This window comes from Gouania willdenowi, chromosome 22 (assembly GCF_900634775.1).
Source record: "Gouania willdenowi chromosome 22, fGouWil2.1, whole genome shotgun sequence".
In the NCBI taxonomy this organism is placed as follows: domain Eukaryota; kingdom Metazoa; phylum Chordata; class Actinopteri; order Blenniiformes; family Gobiesocidae; genus Gouania; species Gouania willdenowi.
Genome location: NC_041065.1, coordinates 13,186,720 through 13,209,226, shown reverse-complemented (window position 1 = coordinate 13,209,226; position 22,507 = coordinate 13,186,720). Strand labels below are relative to the sequence as shown.

General features: G+C 38.0%; 1 protein-coding gene across 11 annotated transcripts in view; it reads left to right on the top strand.

Annotated features, from left to right (window-relative positions):
• The window catches only part of cdin1 (CDAN1 interacting nuclease 1), a 75,849-nt gene that overhangs the window by 4,932 nt on the left and 48,410 nt on the right, over positions 1-22,507 (top strand). For 6 of the 11 annotated variants that reach the window (XM_028439049.1, XM_028439053.1, XM_028439052.1 and 3 more), the window contains exons 3-6: positions 15,270-15,315; positions 16,282-16,346; positions 17,968-18,028; positions 20,833-20,905. In XM_028439049.1, coding sequence (XP_028294850.1) covers positions 15,270-15,315; positions 16,282-16,346; positions 17,968-18,028; positions 20,833-20,905 — 245 coding nt within the window. Of the gene's footprint in view, positions 1-15,269; positions 15,316-16,281; positions 16,347-16,689; positions 17,110-17,967; positions 18,029-20,832; positions 20,906-22,507 lie in introns of those variants that run through there. The other 5 variants (XM_028439055.1, XM_028439054.1, XM_028439058.1 and 2 more) reach the window with 4 other exon arrangements.

The following is a 22,507-nucleotide window of genomic DNA, read 5'->3' as shown; positions in this document are numbered from 1 at the left end:
AGTGTTGACATAAGCCCAGAGTTTTGACCGCTCTGCGGGCATGTTCCAGACCCAGGCAGTTGGAGCAAACTTTGTGCTCGTCTTTGGCAGAGTTTTTTCCCCCACACGAACAGAGGCGAGCCCCAGAGCATTGTGCTCCCTTGTCGAGAGGTGCCTTAGCTTCCATCACTGCATGATGCAGTCAGGAGAGCAGATGGCCTTGCTAGTGCTACCACGATGTAGCTAGCACAGGTGCTAGCAAGGTTGCAGGCCAATGTGTACTGGACCATCTCAGATGTTGAGGACAGCGTTGAGTCTCAAGACAGCAGCTGCTCGCTGGTGTCCAAAGCTCGGATATTGCTGTATCTGGAGCTGGGCTACACTCTTTCGTGAGGGGCCAGAGAAAGGACCGACGTGCGCACGGGCCCATAGGCGCCCTGGGCAGTGAGACCAAGTTGACAGCAAGGTGCGCTGAGGTCAACGCACTGGCCGAAGTGAAAGATCCGTTGGGGACCAACGTGTGCTGGAGCAACTGCATTGAAAAGAGCCGTTAGCCGGAGCTGAGGCTCGAAGGTTCACTTCTTTTCGGCAGCGAAGGCCCGCACCTTCCAAGCAAAGCAAGGTAAGAGATGTATTCTGCCTACTTCTTGACCTGTTGTAGTTTAGAGCAGGCGCTAGTTCTGGCAGCGTCCGTCGACTGTAATAAAGAGCTGGCAAAAAACACGAGATAGCTGAGAGGAGAAGAGGTGTTTGAATGGTGCACGTCTGTCCGTGTCCTCCTTTTATAGGAGGTGAGTTACCCCCTAGCGGACGGACATGCTTCACCGGCCAATCGGGATTGGCAGATTGAAATAAATGCTTCTGAGGAATGCAGACAGAGGTTGCATATTATGAAATAGAACCTGCTGTTGCTTACAGTTCATATTCACAGGTGCACAGTGGGGGTGGCTTGTTCACACATGCGCGCTTCTGTTTCCACACCTACCTGAAACGGACAGAAGGGTCCGCTATTAAAGCAAAAGTAAACGCTCTGCTTTAGGACTCTCACTTTTAACATGCTCAAGATGAATAAACAACACACACAGACACTAACAGGTAACTTCGGTGGGCCAATAATATCGGCCATCTCTAGGAGCAATAGTTTGAAATTTTAATTAAATATGATATATTTATTTTTTTCCCCATAAAAATGGTATCCACAATGATATTCCAGAAGTAGTCTAATCTGCTTATCCAAGTTTGAGCAAATTTCACTGAATTTTTTTGATCTTCTATTTCTCACATTTTCCCACTTTATTGGTATTATCTGGTTTCAAACATTTATCTTCATTTATTAAATCACACATTCTGATTACTAATTAATGCCTCTCAGCTTATTCTATTGGCTTTTTCACTACGGTATTAGCCAATGTTTCACCATGCAGCGCCTGCACATCCAGAAATCGAAGAGAGAGGTTAATGGTTGTGTTTGCCTTTCTCCTTGACACTGAGAGCCCTCACTTTATTGAATGTAACACGTGTAATCCCCCAAGGCCACCAGGACACTCAGGCTGATCGCATCGAGGTCACTTACAAAGTTGCATGCATTTGAAACTCTTTGCTTTCACGGTGCTTTAATCACCAATCTAAAGGACAGGTATTAGGTTTGCCTTTTCTTATTACGTAGCAAGAACTTAGTTAAAGTGCATCCAATATCTATAATCAGGGTTCCTGCGGATCCTGAAGTGTTAAAAGGCCTTAAATTCATGAATCTAAAAATGAGGCCTTAATTGTCGTCAAATGTTTCATAATTCTTAAGTTTTAACACATAAGTATGATTTTATGATTATAATTAGTCCCACGTTTCAAAATAAATGGTAAAATGTATTTATTTATAAATATATAATTCACCGTAACATCGCGAAAATCAGGACAGTGGAATCAACTACAAAACAGTGATGTGGTTGCAGCGGGACTTTGTCATGCTTGTAGCAACTTTTAACAACATAGGGAAATGTAAATTTAAAGAAAATTGCCTGTTCTACTAGGCTTTACACCGATCTGTCGGCTATATCGGCTCGGCCGATATTTTGCATTTTATGTTATTAATGTGATGGGCTGTAATGTCTTAATTCACGGATCTGATCAATGACGTCATCATTGTTGTGATGAAACTTTCTGTCGATCCTCCCATTGCATCGTTTTATCATCTCATTTACACTGAAGAGTTGTTTGCCTTACGTGACACGGCTTTCTTTCACTCACATTTGTACACAAAGGTGAAAACCTACGAGTGAACGGCCAAAATGTCTCTCAGTTGGAGCAAAGCGGCTCAGGCCAGACTTCTTCCACTGTCTACCGGATCTGAAAGCGGGGGCAGCGTCTGCTGTTAGTGCCTGTGTGTGTTTGTATGAGTGTCCACACTTGTTTTGTTTTGCTTCCATACCAGAGACTTCTGTTCATTTCAGGTGCTGTGCACCTGTAAGCAACAGCAGATTTTGCGATGCCACAGTCAATAAATGTCTTTGTTCCGCTAATGCTGATGAAGGCTTCACGTAGTTCCAGTGTATCTTCTCTTCAGCCTGTGGTCGGAAGACACAGGGGAGTCTGACTTTGCACCGGGGGTCGAAGCTATCCTCAGCTTCAGGGTTAACTCCCTTGCTTAACAGCAGTCATTGAGTATGACCTGGGACTCCGGTTTAATTCAGCAGCTGCAACGTTTTTTTGCCAATCACTCAAAAACGGCATACAACTTATAATCGATCTGCTCCGGTTTCACATGCTCCCTCACTCCGCACACTGGTCGAGCGACTAGGACATTCATATGAAGTTAAAGGGCCACGCACACACACACACACACACACACACACACACTCTGACAACAAATGTTATGTTCATGTCTTGCATGGAAATTCTTCAACTCTTCCACTCTCACAATCACAAGGCTGCGTTTAGGTCCTGAAACATGGTACCGTTTGATTTTCCGTGAATCTGTATCAGGTAATACCGAAGGAATTCGGTTGGTACCTAAAAAAAAAAAAACATGAATTCATATGATCGGATCGATGATCATTTTTTTTTTTTAAACTCGGTGATCGGCCCAAAAATCCTGATCTTGTAAAGCCTATGTTCAACGAAGATTTTTCTTAATAGCTTTTCTTAATGTTTTTTTTTTGTCTTTTTTGTTTCATGGATTTCTGGTTATTTCTGTAGTCATCTTTTTTGTGTATTTTACTGTTATTTTGTGTGTTTACTTTGGGGGCCGCCAGTTGCACATCTGCCCAAGACACTGGGATAAAAATGTATCCTAACCCTATATAATTGATGACATTTTTTTCCCCCCAATTTTGTTTACTGTGAAGTCGGTCTTACATTTAATTTCAAATGGCATTAAAAAGTCTTAAAAAATCTTGAAATAAATTTGACTGAAGCTGTTGGGACCCTGATAATGATTTGGCATTCTAGGAGAGCCTTCTAATATGAATATTGCATTAAATTTATTTTTGACCCAAACACCTTTTCTAAGGAGTACCCGTGGATGCAATAATGAAAGAAAAACAAGACAGTTTTCATTCCAGAAATTCACCATGATCTCGTTCTCCCCGAAGTGCTTGCTCTTTTGTTTAGTCTTGCTGGTTATTGTTATTGTTTCGTTCACTGTACCCAATCTCGGCGAGGCCCTCGCTCTTTAAAATCCCTGAGTCTCGTCACTGGGTCTGACAGACAGGCACGGCAGCAGTGTTTTCACAGCCTGCAAAATTATTCTGGTTGTCCAATCAGCTGAGCCGAGCTCTGGAGGGTTAGTGATTGGACTGGCAGGAAATCAGGCTCTTAAGACATAACATATCGACTGGGCCATCCATCATCTCTTAGCATGCGCTCAGGCACAGCAGTCACCCCCCCCACCCCCACCCCCAACCACCCCACACCCCTCCTGTCCCCTCAGACTGTGTGGGAGCCCTGCCACCGCGTAAATATTGGCCAGGCTGGGGCTGGCAAGGTTGGGGTTGGGGTTGCAGGGGAGTGGGGTCGGGTTCTGTTGTGGACACAGTCTTGTGTAAAGAAGTTGGGATAAATAATGTTTTGTTAGATTTGTCTGGTACATAAAAAAAAAAAGACATCCAAATTAATGTTTTTAGTTCAAGCCGATTGGCTGGTACAAGCAATACTAAACTTTGGCTCGCTTTGTGTGATCGAAAATGTTTATTTCTAAATTCAACTATTTACTTATTAACTTTTCTGCTCGTGTTTTGTCAACTTTAAAAAAAATGTAAACGAAGTTGTTTTTTTTACTAATTAAGTTAATATGATGGGTGGTGTTTGGGCTGCTTAATTAATGAAATTATAATCATGATTACGATTTTGTTTGCCACGATTAAATTAACCTGATCGATATACCACCTTTCACACACACACACACACACACGGCTGCTCGTCACGGCTACCTGAAACTGCTGTGCAGCGGTACATCACAGACCGCCACTTTGTTAAGCTCAGAAAACCATCCAACAAAGTAAACCAGTCCAAGTTCCTCCGCCAGATCCACCCAAAGTTCCACAAACACAGCGACAGAGATTTACCTGGAGCAATAATTATGAACTGGAAACTCAACTAAAGCTAACTAAGCTAAGCTAACCCACTGACACACAGATTGGGCTAAGAGCTAAAGCTAACCACTCCATATAAGAAATGGAACAAGTAAAAAGTACACAGCTTACTGTTTATGGTCAGATTTAACACTTGTATGGAAGGATGAAAGCTAACATGTCACACGTCGTGTGAAATAAATGTCAGCATTAAACTAACATCTGTATTCATCCTTCCCAACTTGTTAAACACACTATTTATACATTATATTTCACGTGTTCACAAGACAAAGCTGGCCCAAATAGACCAGGGGTCACCAACACACCAGTTAGTCCGCATGAACCATGTGAGGGGCCCTCAGGAGCTCTTGTCACCGATGAGCTCCATCTAAAATCTGATTTACTTTACAGGATTCAAACTCACAAAGTAATACATATGACAAATGTAGTTATTATTTCATAGCGTTAAATACTGCTGCACGTGATAAAGTTTTAGTATTAACTTAACCATTTTTAAATGTTTATTTTCACTGAAAAATTATGACAAATGTTTTGCAGATTGAAGATATATATATGTATTTTTTTTTTTGTAAAATATGACAATATTTGTTACATTTTACAATAATGTTATGTTCTACAATTATTTAAGTTGTTTTTTAGTAGCTTAGGAAGATCATCATTTTCTATGAAATGTTGAATCTTAAACATTTCTTATCTTTTTTTTAAGTTACTGCTAGCCTTCCTTATTATCTTACTCTCTAATTAAAGTGAAACCGTGAACATTTGGTATTTAAGAAGAGCTTTTCAAACCAGTAGCCCTTCAGACTATTCAGTACCTATGAAGTAGCTCATAGTTTTAGAAAGTTTGGTGACCCCTGCATTAGACAGTAATGTAACTATTGTGATTATTACACCTAAATATCTTGAATGATTAAATCATCAGCTTGATCCGGTTTAATTCAATGAAATCAAAGAAATATTTATCAACCATATCATTATGTATCTCGTGATCGGATACAAAATAAACAATTCAGCAGCAGTAAAAACACCATTGGAGTTATTTTTGCTTTTCATGTGCTTTTTTTTTTTTTTTAGAAAATAATTTCATTTTAACTGAGGAAATAAATTAATTCCGTACAATAACACTAAAAGGGGACTTGCATGCACAAACATATTTCATAAAATATCAGCCCATGAGCTCTTTGAGTCAGCAGCTATTGTAGCCTTTTTTTTTTTTTTAAATGTGTCTAGTGTTGATGTATTCAAATTCATTTGTGTTTATAAGTAACCTGTTTATACTTTAAGTTGGGAATGGTTTTGTTTATTTATAGTTTTTATTTATCATAATTTTTTTCATTATCGTGATAAAAACCACAAATTTTCAGGATTATTGTTTTAGTCTATATAGCCCATCCCTACTGATCGTCTGCAATTTTTACATTTAACATACAAGCTCTGCACTTTGTAATAGTGTATTTATTCAGTTAGCTTTTGGTACATCATAAATTCCTGGGTTAATTTTTTTTAAACAATTTTTTTCTTATAATTCAATTTTAAAGCTTAGTTTTGCACTGTAAACTGTACACATATTGTTTGTTTAAAAGTAGTGTAATATAAACAGATTTTTCCCTAATATAATGAATAATTGTGATTATAGTCATGATTACAATATTGATAAAATTGTGCAGCCCTAGGTAGGGTTGCGCAGTTGATCCAATTTTAATCATGATCCCGATTTTGGTTGCCACAATTAAATTAACCTGATCATTTGCAATATTTACATTTAAAATACGGTTTATGCACACTGTAATAGTGTATTTATTCAGTTAGCCTTTGGTACATTTTAAATTCTTGGGTTGATTTTTTATATTTTAATATTATATTTTTTTAATTATAATTCAATTTAAAGTTTAATTTTGCACTGTAAACTTACACACATGTTGTATGTTTAAAAGTAGTGCATTAAAAACATTTTTTTTCCTAATATATTAAATAATTGTGATCATCATTTTGGCCATAATCACGCAGCCCTAGGTGGTGGGACTTATTTTGCTCTGTTATATTACGTTCTCATCAGATTTGCATTAAATGTTCAGTGCTATCGAAAGTGCAGAAACTATTATTTTGCTAAACAACTACAATAAATTGCTATAGCGATTCTATCTCTTTTTGAGGATAAAGGTGTTATTTTCTTTTCTTTAATAATCATTAAAAAGTGGATCAGAGAGTAATTATTAACCATCTAGAAGTCTCTGAATGCAATGTCGAGTTCAAACTCATTTCACAGTCATTGCTTTTGATTGGGGGCTCAAATGGAGAACATTTAAACCTTAAACAAAACAATTGTTATAAACCGTTTTAAGGTAATTTCCACGGACGGTCTGTCAATCTTTTGGTTGTACTATGAAAAGGGTTAATGGGCGGAGAGGGGGAGGGTCCCATTGACAGATAGAAAGAGAGTGATTGCGATGTGGAGTCCCTCATCTGTAACGGCTGCATAACACAGATGTTGGGAGTCATCTGTCAGCCTGGCCTCTCTCGCTGGGCCCGAGCTGCTCTGGGGGAAAAGAATTGGACACGGTGCTGTCACTTTTTACCCCCATGCACAATAGAGGGACATGCAAATATGCCTCCCCTCCTCATTCGTGCTGTCCTTTTAGCCGCTCGTGGTGTCCTGTCTAGTATCTGGACTGTGGCTAGCCAGCAGGAGAGGGGGGGGGCTTAGAGGGCTCATCGCAGGCTGGAGCAGGGAAAAATGTGACATCAGTCTCATCAGGTCCTTCTCTCGCCATATATTAGAATTGGAAATGATGGGCTGCTCTCTTGACTGCCTTCCCTTAGGTCTAGAGGGGACCCCCAGTCCATCCACCATTTGTCCCGAGAGAGTTTGGTGCAAGGAGGGCAAGATAAAGAGGGAGGGAAAGTGAGAGTCCTCCGTGTCCTTCTGTGCCACATTATGAATGAATTTGGATGTAATGACCACCCCCACCTCTCCTTAAAATGCCATTCAGCTCATTTCTCATATGGCTCTCGCAGTCATGAAAGTAAGTAGGAGGGCGCGCAAAAAAGAACAGATGCCACGGTTTTGGAAAATACTTAAACAGCAAAGAGTGAACAGTCCCTCGCCTGAAAACAGTCTTTCTCTTTTAGTTTCTCTCACACACAGACACACACACACTCTGAGCTCCCTGGTGTGGAGTCCCTGAACGTTTTTCGAATCGGGCCCTAATGTGCCGTTTTCATCAGCACTGAGGCGGGCTGCAATATGGTGCTGGTGCGCGCTCTGGGAATATGAATGTTGATTAAGCATGCGTTCAGCCTTTTGAAATTCTGAAGAAGTGTCAGAATAATGGATGTTGAGCAAATGTCAAGCATTTGTTAATTTCTCTGTTATTCGGGTTTATCTAGCATGATCTTTGAAATGTAAGCGCGGAGCAGGCTTGCTGTGGCATGTGTCATTGATATGGTGATTTCTTGGCTGCAGATGCTTTGTTATTGATGGTGATATTTCAGATGAAGCTATAAAGGCTTCCTAGAGATTGGTTGAACTCTTAATATTTGTCAGGGTTTACAAGAATCATAGCATGTGGAATGTAACTCTCCTGCTCAAGAACTTTACATATTTTATTTATTTGACAGGGACAATGCCATGATTCAATATTGACACAAAAGTTTGCAGCTGATGTGATGCACATAGAGTATATAGCTAATGCTAGTTTACAACTCCTGTCCCTTGTTCTGAAGCTATAACCAACAACATTGGTAAACATAATTAAGACATGTTAGCCAATGATTGTTCTTAAGCACTTAGCACTGTTTTGCTTTTTGTGCTTCTCAAAGATAAGTTTACATTTTCTTAATGAATGATTAATGAATGATATACCTATCCTTGCTTTGTTGTATGTAGCTCTGGTGAAGGTAGATTTGTAGTACACTTTTCTTGGTACATGGTATTACTTGTAGCCACAATATTTGTGGAGTGTGTGGTGGCAGTTTTGAAGTGTCCAATGCTTAGGCTCACACTTCTGACTGCCCGTCATGAACGCTGCTCAAACTGCCATTTGGCGGTGCCTGATACATTGGCCACTGTTACATGATGTTTTTTTTATTTCAGAATCAGTTATTCTGAATTAAATTAATCCAAAGTGTTCTGCTTCATCTTTATATGGAAATAGTTATATGGAAAACCAATTTATTCGGCTTTATTCAATTTCGTTTTAAGTCTAGGGGTTGGGAAAGGTTCTGATTGGATGGGGGAGAACGAGACGTGTGACGTCTATCGAGATAAAACACGCAACAAACTTTTTCTTTGTATCCATGTATTTTAAGTGTCTTATTTAATAAATAGTCTTGGCTCTAGTCTGGGCGGCCATCCTGGACTATGTCGTCACCAGACCGGAATTAAGTTAGTGTTTATTAGAAAGTGGAATATTTTAATTCGAAATTAAAAATGGATTAAACCAGCCACCTACTTCGGGTTTAAGTTTAATTCAGAATTAAATTTGCATTAGGAATTAAGTGTTTACAAGGTCAGTTTAAAGAGGAATTTAACTTTTATTCTGAACTAAACAGGAGTTAAAGCTCCCATGTAAACGTGGCCATAGTAAGGCTAAAAGAAGGGAAACTACTTTCCAAGCTTTCTGTGGTTAAGCAGTTTGGAGTAATGTAGAAAGAAGAGATGCTGTGCTGAGTTCACAACTTTACGTCAGGCTAAGGAGTTCATGAATAATAGATGCAATCAATTACTTGATTAGGAAGCACAAGAATGACCATTTCCTCCTCATATTGTTGAGATGTTGTCCAAGCATACTCTATAGATTGCAAAGCCTTTTTGGTTCATTGAGCCAAAAACACTGAGCTAAGCATGGCACTGCTCACTGGAAAAAACCCGTGGCTATTAGCTCGCTGTTCACTATTTTACAGAATCCTTTTCCTCTTCTTCCTTTGTCGTTATCGTTACTCCATGATTTTTCTAAATTATAGCTGCATATTTACAAGATTACAATTTCATTTAGCCAACTATTTTATCCAAAGCAAAGTACAATACAAGCAGTTAGGGTTAAACCTGCCCAACATCCCACAATGATGGCCCAGGTTGGATTCCAACTGGTGACCCTCCGATGACAAGCCTACTTCCTTAACAGTTACCACTACCACATATGCAATTTAAACTTCAAAGGCACATGTTTGACAAACTGTGGCAGTGATTACTAGAGGTGGGATGATAGACGATAAACGGTTATCGGCTCGCGATAATACAATATATACAATATAATATGGTTGGTGCAATGGGACTAATAATTTGCATATCGATGTATTTCAGGGTTTCGGCTTTGATTTTCTCATTGTTTTTTGTTTTCGACCATGAATTTTAATTTTGGTGCATCCCTAATTCTAAAAATATTGTAGTTGGAAAAATGTACTTTACCTCTGGGAATACTTACATACTTGCTTTGGGTATGACCATTTCAACTCAATAGGAATATAACAAAGTAAACAAACCACAGTAATCTTGTGTTTTAGTAGAATGTGGGAATTTTTTAATCAATCAATCAAAAAATGTATTTGTATGCCAAAGTGCTTTACATGATTTTACAAGTGATTGACAAAAGGTAAAATGATTTATATATATAAAAAAAGAGGTTTAGAAACTTATGCACAAAGAAGTGATTTAATAAAATGACAAATAGGAAAGAGTGGGTGATTTTAAAAAAAAAAAAAAAAAAAAAAAAAAAAAAAAGGCAGAGAAAGTAAGAATTTAAGAAAATTAACAATATCCAAAGCCTAAAGCAGGGAACCTACAACAAGGAGCACTGGCCACACTTCAGCTAGTCAAATCTAGCGCTAATACATACGCAGCCTGAGGTTCTCTTTGCATACTGAGATCAAATACACGAGAAGAATGTAAAAGAATAGCTTAAAATTGTACACGTTCTCCAGCCACGCTTGGGGAAGAAAGCAATTGGTCAGTGTAATGTGTTTCTCTGCCCGACCAGTGGACACTCGCTGCTTGATGGATAACACTAACCTCATTTTTAGCTTTATGTGAGAGTTTGCAGGCGCGGCAATGACAGTAATTACACAATAACAGTGGCAACACAGCATAATAGATGTAGGATGCTTTGCCACAGACACAGTCATGAAGATCTCAAGCTTTCAGGACGAATCACAATTAGAGTGATGATTGCGGGGACTTTTCTCGCATTTTACGACCGTTATATAACAGTCCTGACAACTTGGGGCACCTCAACAGACAGACATTTTAAAGAATGTAATTAAGTGAAGGGAGCATGGTCGCTGTAATATTTTTTTCTATCTATTAAGACAACGGTAAGAAGTGAGATGCCCTGTTCCGCTAAAGTCATCTCTGTCCATGTTCCTTACGGGCTTTAAGGTTTCTATGGTCTTTAGAGGAAGGATTATGGGTAAAGGGTGGGGGTCACTATTATAGAAGACCGTCAAATGCATTCTTAGTTGTTACAAATTTATTTTCAATATGAAAACCTTTACTTTCTAAAACATACTTTCCAACATAAAATTAAAAAAAAATATATAGCCCTTCAGTTAGTTAGTTTATTTCTTTAAACAATGACTAGTGTTAATTTTGCTAAGAAGTAAAGCAAAACCAATTTAGACCGTGTGCTCATTGAGCAAGTATTTGTTTGTAGCTTTGTGACACACTGAGTTGTGTGTTTGTTTCCTACTGCTGTCAAAATATATCACATTTATACATTAACGCATTTTTTTTAATATACTGTGCATTTGTTTTGCCGCGGATGACGGTGAGCTTAGCTGGGAAACAGATGTTAGCATTTTGCCTATCAGCATGTATAATTAGCAACATTTGCATTTCCAGCTTTTTAGGCACATTTAGCTGTTTTTCACTTTGGAAATAATTGATTCATCAAAAAGCAAATGTTTAAAATATTGTCATCTTGATTAATGGCCTAAGAGTTTTATAAATTGTCAATTTGCAGCTGCTAATATTTGTAATAGTATGGGTGCTGTACGCATTGAAATTCAGACCTTTTTCTTTACATAGTTAGAGTTCAACTTAACATTCATTATGGTAGCATTTGAAAATGGTTTCATCGCCTTCAGTGAAAATATGTGCTCTGCCTCAATTAGCCAGTTGCATGCCCCGAAGAGCCCATATAACACTCTCTGCATGCAGATCTGCCAAATGCTCAGTGCCATCACAACATATGATACCAATGCCATTAGCCAGGTGGCTTTCATTACCTAAATTACAGCTATTGTTTATAATTAATTAATTGTAAATAGCAAGATTCAGAATATAATTAATCGTTTATATTTCCCCTACCTCCAATTAATTAGTTTGATGGAAAATTCAAGTTTCTTTGTTGTTGTTTTTTGTGTTGTAGCCTTCCCCCAAGTATGCTTCAGACAGTGATTCCTCAGTGTTACCAAAGAAAGCATTTCAAACTTCAATTAGTTACTATACCAGCCTGTAGCAAATGACAAGACAGCCTTACCCACCCAGAGACAAAGTGAAAGTCGCTAATTGTTTTTAATTCAATGTGCTGCTTTACTATTTTGGGTTTCTGTCCATATTAATGCTGTCATATGTTGTAAGGGAGGGTAATTAGGTTGAGAGTGAATGATTCCCTAACCACTCTTCTGTCTCACAACCTTCTGTTTTCTCATGTTCTAAATTATATCCAAGAGGAGAGTTTTTTTTTTTTTTCTTGTCTTCTGCTCACACAAAGGTCAGTGTAATAGTTTTTGCAGAACTGCAGCTTTGGTAATTTATATATTTTTTGTGATTTAAAGAAATTATGAACCACAAAAAATTGACTAATATTTTACTTTACAAAGCAAGTAATGCTTGGTACTGTAATGACATGGTCTATTACAGACATGGGCAACTCTATCACAGCAAGGACAACAAAAATATGATTGTGTCTGATCCTAGGGCCACATGATCAACATTTATGTCAGCATTTAGAATAATGACCGATATGAGCATTAATACGGGGTGGATGGGTTTTGTCCTTTTTTGTCTTTGTGGTTTTGTTGTTTGGTCAGTTTTTAGTCATTTTGTGTGTTCTTGTTGTAATTTTGTGTATTTTTCTTTGTGCGTTTTTGGGGTCACTTTTTGTATTTTTGTTGTTGTTTTTGGTATTTTTCTGTCATTTTGTGTAGTTTTGAGTTTTTGTTTCTTTGGAGCTATTCTGTAATGTGTTGTTTTTTGTGTTTTCATAGTCTGTTTGTTCAAGTGGTTGTTGCGTCTGTCTTTGTATTATGTCAGGCTTTATATCCGTTCCAACTTCTTGAAATACAATATTTGGAGATTTTTTTTTTGGGATTTCCCGATACATCTTTTTCATTTCCAATTTGATACCGATATTGCAGCCTTGCATATCGCCCGATACCGATATTGATGCGATATCAGCATAAATCATACTCTCTCTCTTTTTTTAATAAAAAATAATAATCACTTATTTTGTAGTGTGGAATGTTAAAAAAGGCTTGATGAGGTGATGTTTCCCAAACAGAGAACAATAGTCAGCAACAGTAGGTATGAGAAAAACTGACTTATTTATTATTAACCAATTGGTTACATAATTTTTAACCTTCAACATAATATCTACAGTATTCTACAACTGAATAATAAAATAATAATAATGATAAAGTAAATGAAAAATGAATTGAAAAAATGAATAAATAAATAAATAAATCGGAAAATCCGGAAATTTGAATCCGATATTCGTTTTCAGGCTAATATCGGACCGATCGGGACACCCCTAAATTGTTTTCTGGGCCGCCAGTTGCCTATGTTTGGTCTATTAGTTCTGTTGATTAGTATTTGTGTCGGACAAGTATTGTAAATAAATCCACTGCTGTATTTCTGTTTTCTTGGGAAGTTCAGTTAAACTTTTAAAATGGTTTCTAACTACACAGAATCAGCACGCTTTTGAATGCAGGCCATATGAGCTCAAAAAAGGGCAAATGAATTGAAAACACCATGTTCTGTTCAGCACACAGATCACATCTTCTCCATAAGCCTAGAATTGACTGCATGTTTTACCTGGAAGTGGGAAAATGTTTCCCAGGAGAGTACAGGTTGTATATGTCTTAATGCAAATCTGGCAATAACTTACTGTTAATGTCGGATAGATAAAAAAAGAGAATTCAGGCCGTATGGAAGCTGACAGACTCAGAGTTTTCGTTCTGTTTGCTGCACTTGCTCTTTTTCTTGTTCCCACACCTTTTTTTATTGCACTATTTCAGACCGTTTTTATTTAATATCTTTACATGTTTTGTTAATTTTGTTCAGTTTTCACGTCAGAATAATGATCTGATTGAGGCATGAAAATGAAAACAAGTCCCTAAAATGCTTTTAGTATTTTTGAAACAGATATGTTTTCATAGATGTTAAGGATAGTTTAGATCCCTTTAAACTTAACGGAGTAAAGATTTAGCAATTAGGCAGTAATCATGCTCATTATACAGAGTAATCCATTTAAAACCTAACAGATGTCTGCTCCAACAGGGGGATCGCTGCAGTCCCATGCCAACAATAAGTCCGTAATGTTGTCGAAATGCTCACGTGCAAGGTTCAAGTGTGGAAAAAATTTACCCCCTCCCTTAAGTGCCCACATGTTGACAGTTGACCATTTAATGGCCCACTTAATTGCAGTGGCCCCTTCATCCCAAAGCATCATTGTAAATTAACGTTGAGGTAACAGCATGTTTTTTCTGAGAGTTCTTCCAATGTTTTCGGTAACTTCAAACATTTGAGTCATCTCTTGTTGTAGGTGAACTTCTAAATTCCATGAAAGTCATTGACTAAAACTCCCAAAGAAGAGGACATCAAAGATGGTGTCGTTTGTGCGGAAAAATAGAGAAACAAAAGTTATTTATTTTGACAGATTAAGCGGAACTGTTCCAGCTTCTAGGACATTTTTGAATTCAGTGTTCTTACAGAAATGTATGTTTCCGAACCAATTGCATTTGTCTCCATATTGCAAGGCCATTTCTTGATGTACGATGATTTATGAATTTTAAAGCAAATTTTCAGTAGCTATTTATATCAACATAAACTGGGTAACTTCTAATTACATGTCTTTAAAGCTATACAATTCATAAAACAGTGGAGAATGCATTTTGTATGTCCAGTGGTTGAGAGGTGCACCATCTATTTAGAATATTATTTGTCACCTATTTAAACAGGGCTGTGAGAGGAAATTCAAAGGGACCAGTTGGTGACCCCCATTTTCCAGCTTTTCCTTTATGCCAGGTGTTAGACATTGACTGGACGTAGCAACCCAGTGAATTGACCAACTTCCAGAAGTCCCAGTTTCTTTTCAAAATCCATCAGTTGCTGGGGAAGCAGGGGAGGAGAAAGTGGCTGTTATGATATAATTGACAGTCAAAAAGAGGAAACTCTCACCTGTTTCGGCAGTTGCAGAAACTACTGAGAGAACTTGTATGAATGGCAGGGAAAGCAAACAATGAAGAGTTGATTTATTTTCTAATCTTTCATACCTTCTTACTCAAACTGACCTAGACATCAAGTCCTTCAGCATCATGGCAGGAATCCTTTGTCAGAGGTGTTCATCTGGAACAACTTTGGCTCACTTGTTTTCATGTTCTTTTAGATTACAGGGCAGCTGGCCCCAGCTTTGAAGCTCCGCTCTCCCTTTGTCTCTGTGCAATGCACTCTGGTAATTAACTTTGTCCTTCTTTTATTTGTTCCAGTCACTCGCAGTCCACTCTTCTGAGCATCTTCTCCCTGGAGTACCAGGTTAGAAGTTTTCTTCCTTTGTGAGCCTTGACAGGTGCCTAATTGAATGATGAATGTCCCTTTATTTCTTTGTAATTGAACTGCCAGCTTTCTGATTGGTTTGGAGAATGCCCCCCTACCACCTCCTCCTCCTCCTTCTCCTCCTCCTCTGCTCGTTCACGTTGAGGGCCTTTGCCTGCCTGAGCCTCAGTGGATGTCTGCCAAGCCTTCCCATCCATCTGTCTAATAACATCTAGCCCCTGCTTATTTGGTGGACCTGTAATAAATTATGCTAAACCATTATTATTCTGACAATAATAATTTCCCCGTGTAGTGCGGCTGCGTGTGCTAAATGTTTGCTGACTCGCACTGTCACTGCTGCTTTCCACGGCTGACAGCAGATGATGATAAATGGCCACTGCTGCCAGTGGCAGAAGGCAGCACAGGCAGAAAATGGAGTCATTTATCATCCTGCTGACAGGTGTCACTCACAGTGCCCGTCTCTGTGGAATTACAATTTTTTTGTGTGTAGTACTTTTAAATAAGTTGTTTTTAAGCAATGTTCTTCCACTTTTTATCCTTTGTCTCCTTCCCTCTCACAAGTAATGACAATTGAATTGCACTGAAACCCTCGAGTGTGGAATAATAATAATGCCGCTGTTGATCAAAATGGGGGAAATGAATATGATGTTTGGGGGGGGGAGCTGAACTGAAGGAGATTGGTGGACTTGAACAAGGTTGTCTCGGCACACTTTGACCACTAGCAGACTTATTAAAATCAAATTACTCTGACCCTAAATCTCTGGCGCTTGTTCATACAGAAGAAAGGCTGGAAAAGGGGGTTGGCACTGTGAATTTTGCACTCTGAACTGGAGATGGAATGTACTACAAAAAAATGGTTTTATGAAACAGATGCATGTCAGGCTATATTTGCCTTTTACAGTCACAAGTATTATGCTTTTGACCTTGTTGCACTATACATGACAGAAAAGGACCAAACGGACAATATCAAGACATCATGCACCAGATGTAATTGAGCACCACTACCAAAGGTAATGCAATATTTTAGTTAATATACTTTTCTATGTCCAGTCTCTGTGTTGAGTCATTCTCTTTTTTCAGTTTGCTTCATTTTGTTGTATGCTCCCTTTGGCCACGTTAACATGGGAGCTTTAATTCTTCTTTAATTTTGAATAAAAGTTAAATCCTCCTAATTCCTAATGCAAATGTCATTCTGAATTAAATAATTCCTCCATCTTGTAAATGTGTAATTTAGCTTCAAGTTAATTCCGGCCATTCTGCGTATGCTAGGCCAATCGCGATGAAGCGCGGTGACGACATAATCCAAGATGGCGGCCTGGACTCGAGCTGAGACTTTTTATTTAATTTTCTAAGAGCCTTAGAAGACATGGATGTATTGAAAAGAGTGGATGAACAGAGGCATAAACAGGCCGACATTCACACGGACAGATGGACTTATTATACACATACACGGACATCAGCAAACGGAACATGCTTCATCCCGGACTTAAACCCAGAGACCTGCTGCACAGGCTGTATTATCACCAAGTTTATCACTGTACCAGTTGTTTGAGCTAATGTCTTTATCAGAGAGCAGATATTTATTCCTGGGGATAGCTTTCTGGAGTTTTACTGGGTTTTATTTACCGGTAATTAGTTCCTATTTCCTTCTCCTGCTTAGCGAACCAAAGTGAAACCGTGTGTTATTGTCCAGCTGCTGCTTCAAAACTACAATCAAAATAAAAGTGAAAACAGTTCTCATGTGGTCTTTTATGTTGGAGCCAACAGTAAAAGGTTTGTTGTGTTTTTTTCTGATAGATGTGATATGTCACGTTCGCCCCATATTACTATTTCTATATAAACATGAAGCAGAACACTTTAATTCCGAATAATTTAATTCGGAATAGCTAATTCGGATTTAAAAAAACATCATGTTATCTTGGCCTTTGTTCTCCACTGTTAGGAAGGTACTTACCAAAGTGGCATTAGTGAGGAGGTGGGCCACCATGACAGTTATAATATCCCCCCCAAACAAATTTCCATCCCCAAGATTCATTCCAGACCTCAGCTTGCACCTGCTGAGTTAAATCTGTGTTCTCCGTATCAAACTAGAAGCAGCAAAATAAACAAATTAGCAATTATTCGGCATTTGCCTTGTACAAGCTTATGATGGGATGATTATCTGTAATTCAATGAATTTGGCTAACTTAAAAAGAAAAAAAATGAAAGCAAGCAGGCCATGCAGAGGAAAGCCTTTTTGCATATTGCAATTAGCTTTTCTACAGCTTATTAGGTATAGTTCTGGGAAAAATAAAACAGGATAATGCACTTCTAATCCACTTAAAACGGCTAAACCTCGCGGATGATCTCGGTAAGATATAACAGGAGCTGGGGTTTTACCTGAAGAGGGAAAAAGGCATTTTGGCGGCAAGGGTTCACTAACTATCACATGTTTATCTTGTTTAAAGGAAATTTGAAGCTCCTCAAGCAGTTGTGTTTTAACCACAGAGAGTCTGCCATATGCCACACAGGGCAAAGTCATCAGGGACATTAGCATGTCTTGGCTAGCCTGGTCTAGCCCTCCTCCACCTATTCTGCCCATCTAGTCTGTGTGTTCATACATTTCTTCTGTGGTCTTTTGTTCTAATGAAGGTACCTGAGTGAGTCCAAGGCACAGCCCAATGCTCCTGTCCTGCTGCAGTTGGCCAATGAGGTAATAAAGAAACCATAGTCTTTTTAATGCTTTCTTTCTATCAATGCCAGTATAGGAGTTGGCTGATGCTTTTATATTCTCCTCTGTCTGTTAGTGATTATCAAAATTGGTAAAACGGTTTGGTCCATTATCAATTATTTCATGTAATTAGCTCACCGCTCCATTAGGCAGATGTGAAAATACTTTTTTGTGTTTTATTATGTCATTTTCCAAATTGCAGTTCAATCAGAGTTGCTACAAACTGTGGACAGGTGAGAATGGGGTCACCGGTTAATTCTTCTCTTCGGGACTTCATCAGTTATTGACTTTAGCAGGTCAACAAAGGCAGTGCATGGTGTTTGATTTGGTTGCAATTGTCGTCAAGTTAAATGCAGTTTCAGCAGATCAGGTTGCTGTTGTGTTGCTGCTATAGAATACTTTACTTTGTTCAGCGGGAATACAGATTTTCATCAGTGCATTACTGAAAAGCTATTGTTTTTTATAATGAATTATAATGTATGATTTTTATACTACAATCTTTTGCCAGTCCAAAAATAATAAAAAGATAATGTACCTTTGAAGATCTTTCTAAATACCGTAGGTTTTATGCTCAGTTTTAAGCAGGTATTAACATGCGTTTTCTCTTTCAAATTTTCCTTTCTTTAAAATAGACTGTGACCTTTTACAAGTTTCCTCTCAGCAATAAGATTTTAAGTTTTTTTTTTTTCTCCACACATCTAAAAGTTGAGCAGTTTAAAAGCATTCGCAGAACCAGAAAAAGTCGACTGCTAATATTCATTTCTATTTTTTTTTTTTTTTTGACACTTTTTCTTTCTTCAAAGGATTAAATGCAGTGCAGAGATAACTGTCTATGAACCATTTAGCTGTCATTTTAATATGCTACTTAACATTTAAACTAAGCACTCATGGTCGCTGAGACTGCTAATTGATGCAGTTTCACCCTTTTATGAGACAATATATCCCCAACAGAGGAAAATGATTACCAATGATGAAAAGTATTCTTTTTTTCCCTCCTGAAGAAGTCGAAGAAAGGGGGTTTTATATGTCATTTTGCTAAGTCTTGCATGCTTTATTAGGTGCTATCTGCAAAGAGTACTTTTACATACTTACCAACAACATGTGCCGTTAAAGTACATATGGCACCCATTAGCTGCAGAAGCTGAAAAATAACAAAAAACCAAGCTCAACTCAACAATAATTATTTTCTGCATAAATTCACTGCTCTGTGAGTCTTAGTCACACGCTCACCTCACGAAGTGTCTGACTGAAGACTGGAGATGCAGTCATGATTAATATGAGAATTAGGGAGATCTAAGTACCTGAACTAATCAGGTGGTCCTTATTCAGGCTGGGCCTGCCTCGGTAATGTTGCCATTTTTCATGTCTCAGCTCAGAGGCAGGTTACCAAGAATTAGATTGTTGCTCACAATCAAAGGTTTGGAAGAACAGCAAGCCTATGAGCTGAATAGAGTTTAAAGTGAATACATTTGGAGAACCTTAAGACTTAAAGAAGAAATATAGACGTGAAAATAATCTAGAACAGAATATTGTTAAAGCTTGTAAAGATTTATTATCGTAACCATCACTTTGAACTACGTGAAAGGGAAACTAAATGTGGTACCCAGATTTTGAAAGGAGTGAAAGTAAAGAAATAATATAATTTAACCAGAATAAGTAACTACAAGAAAAAGGCAGTATAAAATTAGGTAGATGCATGTTTATCTCAAGCTAAAGAGGTTTCACTTTGGATGGAATTTTTTTGAAATCATGCTAATGATGAGAAATGAATGACTATGTTTTGGAATGGTCATTATATTTGACATTGACTCTGGCAAAAATTTGAACCAATGTTGTAGATTCTTCTTTATAGACTAGTGTATTTTACAGCAACGAGTTACAGGTCTTAGTTTTAGCAAATGTGTTCAAGTATTAGCCAAATGTATTGCTAATAAACAAATAAAGCTAGTAGATGCAATTATTCATTAGACTTGGAATTAAATGATTTCTTTACATTGTCTGTAGGTTATTTACAACAGGTTATTCTTAATATTGTTTTATGTTCATTGGTGATGTCTGTGTGTATTTTTACGCCTTTCTAAACTCATTGCTATCTTCAGCACCATGTGTCAGTGCACTCTTACCTTCTGTCAAAGACTGTTTGCACACAAACCAAAAAGATTTCTCTCACTATATCCAAGTTCAAAAAGTGCCGCAGTCACAGGTTCTTTGCCTCTCATTAACTGCTGCATCCTCAGAGTCCCTCGGGTGTGTCCTCTCTTTTTCTTGCATTTTTGCCTCAGTGATCATTCTATGATTAAAGCTCTCCATTGTCTCATGCCCGGGCACAGTGTGTGCTGCTTTTTCTTGCAAGATGAGAGACCGGAGTTCTCTGTTTGACAGAGGCGAAGGCAATTCAGCCTGGTTTCTCAGCTGCATAATGGGTGAGCTCGTGTTCCTGGGGGAAAGGTTATTGCAAAGTAGGATTTCAAAGAGCAATTTGCAGAGGAATTGTCAAAAGTTGGGTCAAGGTTTTGAAATGCCATAATATAATTTCGAGCCTTTGCGATTATCATTATTATCTTTGTGACATCACCCGAAGGTAGAGGGGCTACATAACTATGGTAGTCCTTTTTTTTTCTTTTCTTGCTGGAAATGTGAGGTTTTCCCTAGAGTGAAAAATAATCACCCACACTTTTGTGTTTATGAAGTAGTTCTTGTTTTTTTTTTTTTTTTTCTTCCGTTGGATGTGATAGCCTCATACTAATAAGTTCATCCCTTTTTGTTTTGGTAACATCTTTGCAAAGGTGGATTTGTCTCCTGCTCTGATGGCCCGTATCATCCTGGACAGGTTCCTACAGGAACGGGACGGTGAAACACGTGAGTACCATTCTTCCATTTCTTCTTCTCTGTCCTTTTCATCATTCCAATTGTACCCAATCTTTTCACATTTGAACCAATACAGTATAGATACCTATCGTAATGGGTGTCTGTCCTCAACGGTACCCATTTTCTGTACTTTTGTGTGCTTGATAATACATATTAAATAATAAACCTCACATTTATTTCTCAATATATAAATCTCAACGAACATGTCAAAACAACATCCAACTGTTGGTATTGTAATATTGCATTTGTTTAATACATTTCGTTTTTTTTTTCAATTAGTATTTTATTATGTTTTCAGCAGTGTTCAAAAACATTCCTTAACAATACAAGCACATTTTCTTCCAAACTCAATGTCCTTAAAGTGTTCATACTTGAAATAAAAGGAATACTTACAAAAAAGAAACTGAAAGGAAAAACAGGAGAAGAAAAAAGTTGTTGCACAGAACTGGGGTGTAATTGAAAAAACTTTAAAATGATGTTCCCATCCTCCGTAGAAAGGAGTTGTTTCATAAATTTCTTTAACGTGAAACCCTTAACTTCAACTATGCTGAATATTTCCTTTCTAATAAACATTTATACGCAGCTCTACGTGACGCTCATCAGCCCTCTGATGGGACAAATACTCTCCTTGGTTTTTATAAAGGGAATCACTGTTGCATCTCTAACTTTAACTTCAGGGTTCCGTTGGACCTGTAAATGAAAACAAGCATTTACTTTAACGTCACAAAATAGGAGGAACCAAGCTGAAAATGGTAACTAATGCACGTTAAAACACCAAGCTAACGTCATCTTAAACACAATGTTTATTTGGATCGTGTCGTTGTTGCTACGTCAGCAAATGTTGGAACTATTTCTTATCCCGTGCTGGTGGCTGCAGACGACAAGTCGCTAATGTTTGCTTAACCAGGTACCAGGATTAACCAGGATTAGAAATTTTCCTGCCAATGGCTGGGCTCTTCTCGCCACAAATATTGTGGCGTGATTTCCCATGATGGACGTGGACGCACTTTATACATGTCTATGTCAGATAGTGGAGCCCAGAGTTCACAGTAAACATGGTGATGCTGCTTTTAGTTGTTATGCTGCAAAGAAGTGGAACAAACTGCCAGCGGAGCTGAAGTCAGCATCCAATGTGAACATTTTTAAATCAAAGTTAAAGGCACTTTTTTTCTCTACTGCATATGATTGAGAGAGAGATTTTTTATCATGTTGTTGATGTAATGATGATTTTACTGATGATTTTAATTGATTTTACTGATGATTTTAAATGTTCTTATTGATTTAAATGTTCTTATTGATTTTAAACAATTGAATGTTTTATCATGTAAAGCACATTGAGTTGCCTTGAGTATGAAATGCGCTATATAAATAAATTTGCCTTGCCTTGCCTTGCCTTGAGCAAGACACTGAACCATAAGTTGATCCCAGTGGTCATGGCAGCTCTCTCCCATTTGTGTGTGAGTGTGAATGGGTGAATGAGCTGATATTGAAAGGCACTTTGGGATAAAGTGCTATATAAATCAAGTCCATTTACCATTTACTGACAGAATTTGGTCAGTACCTATAGAATTTCAGAATTTGGTACTCATCCCT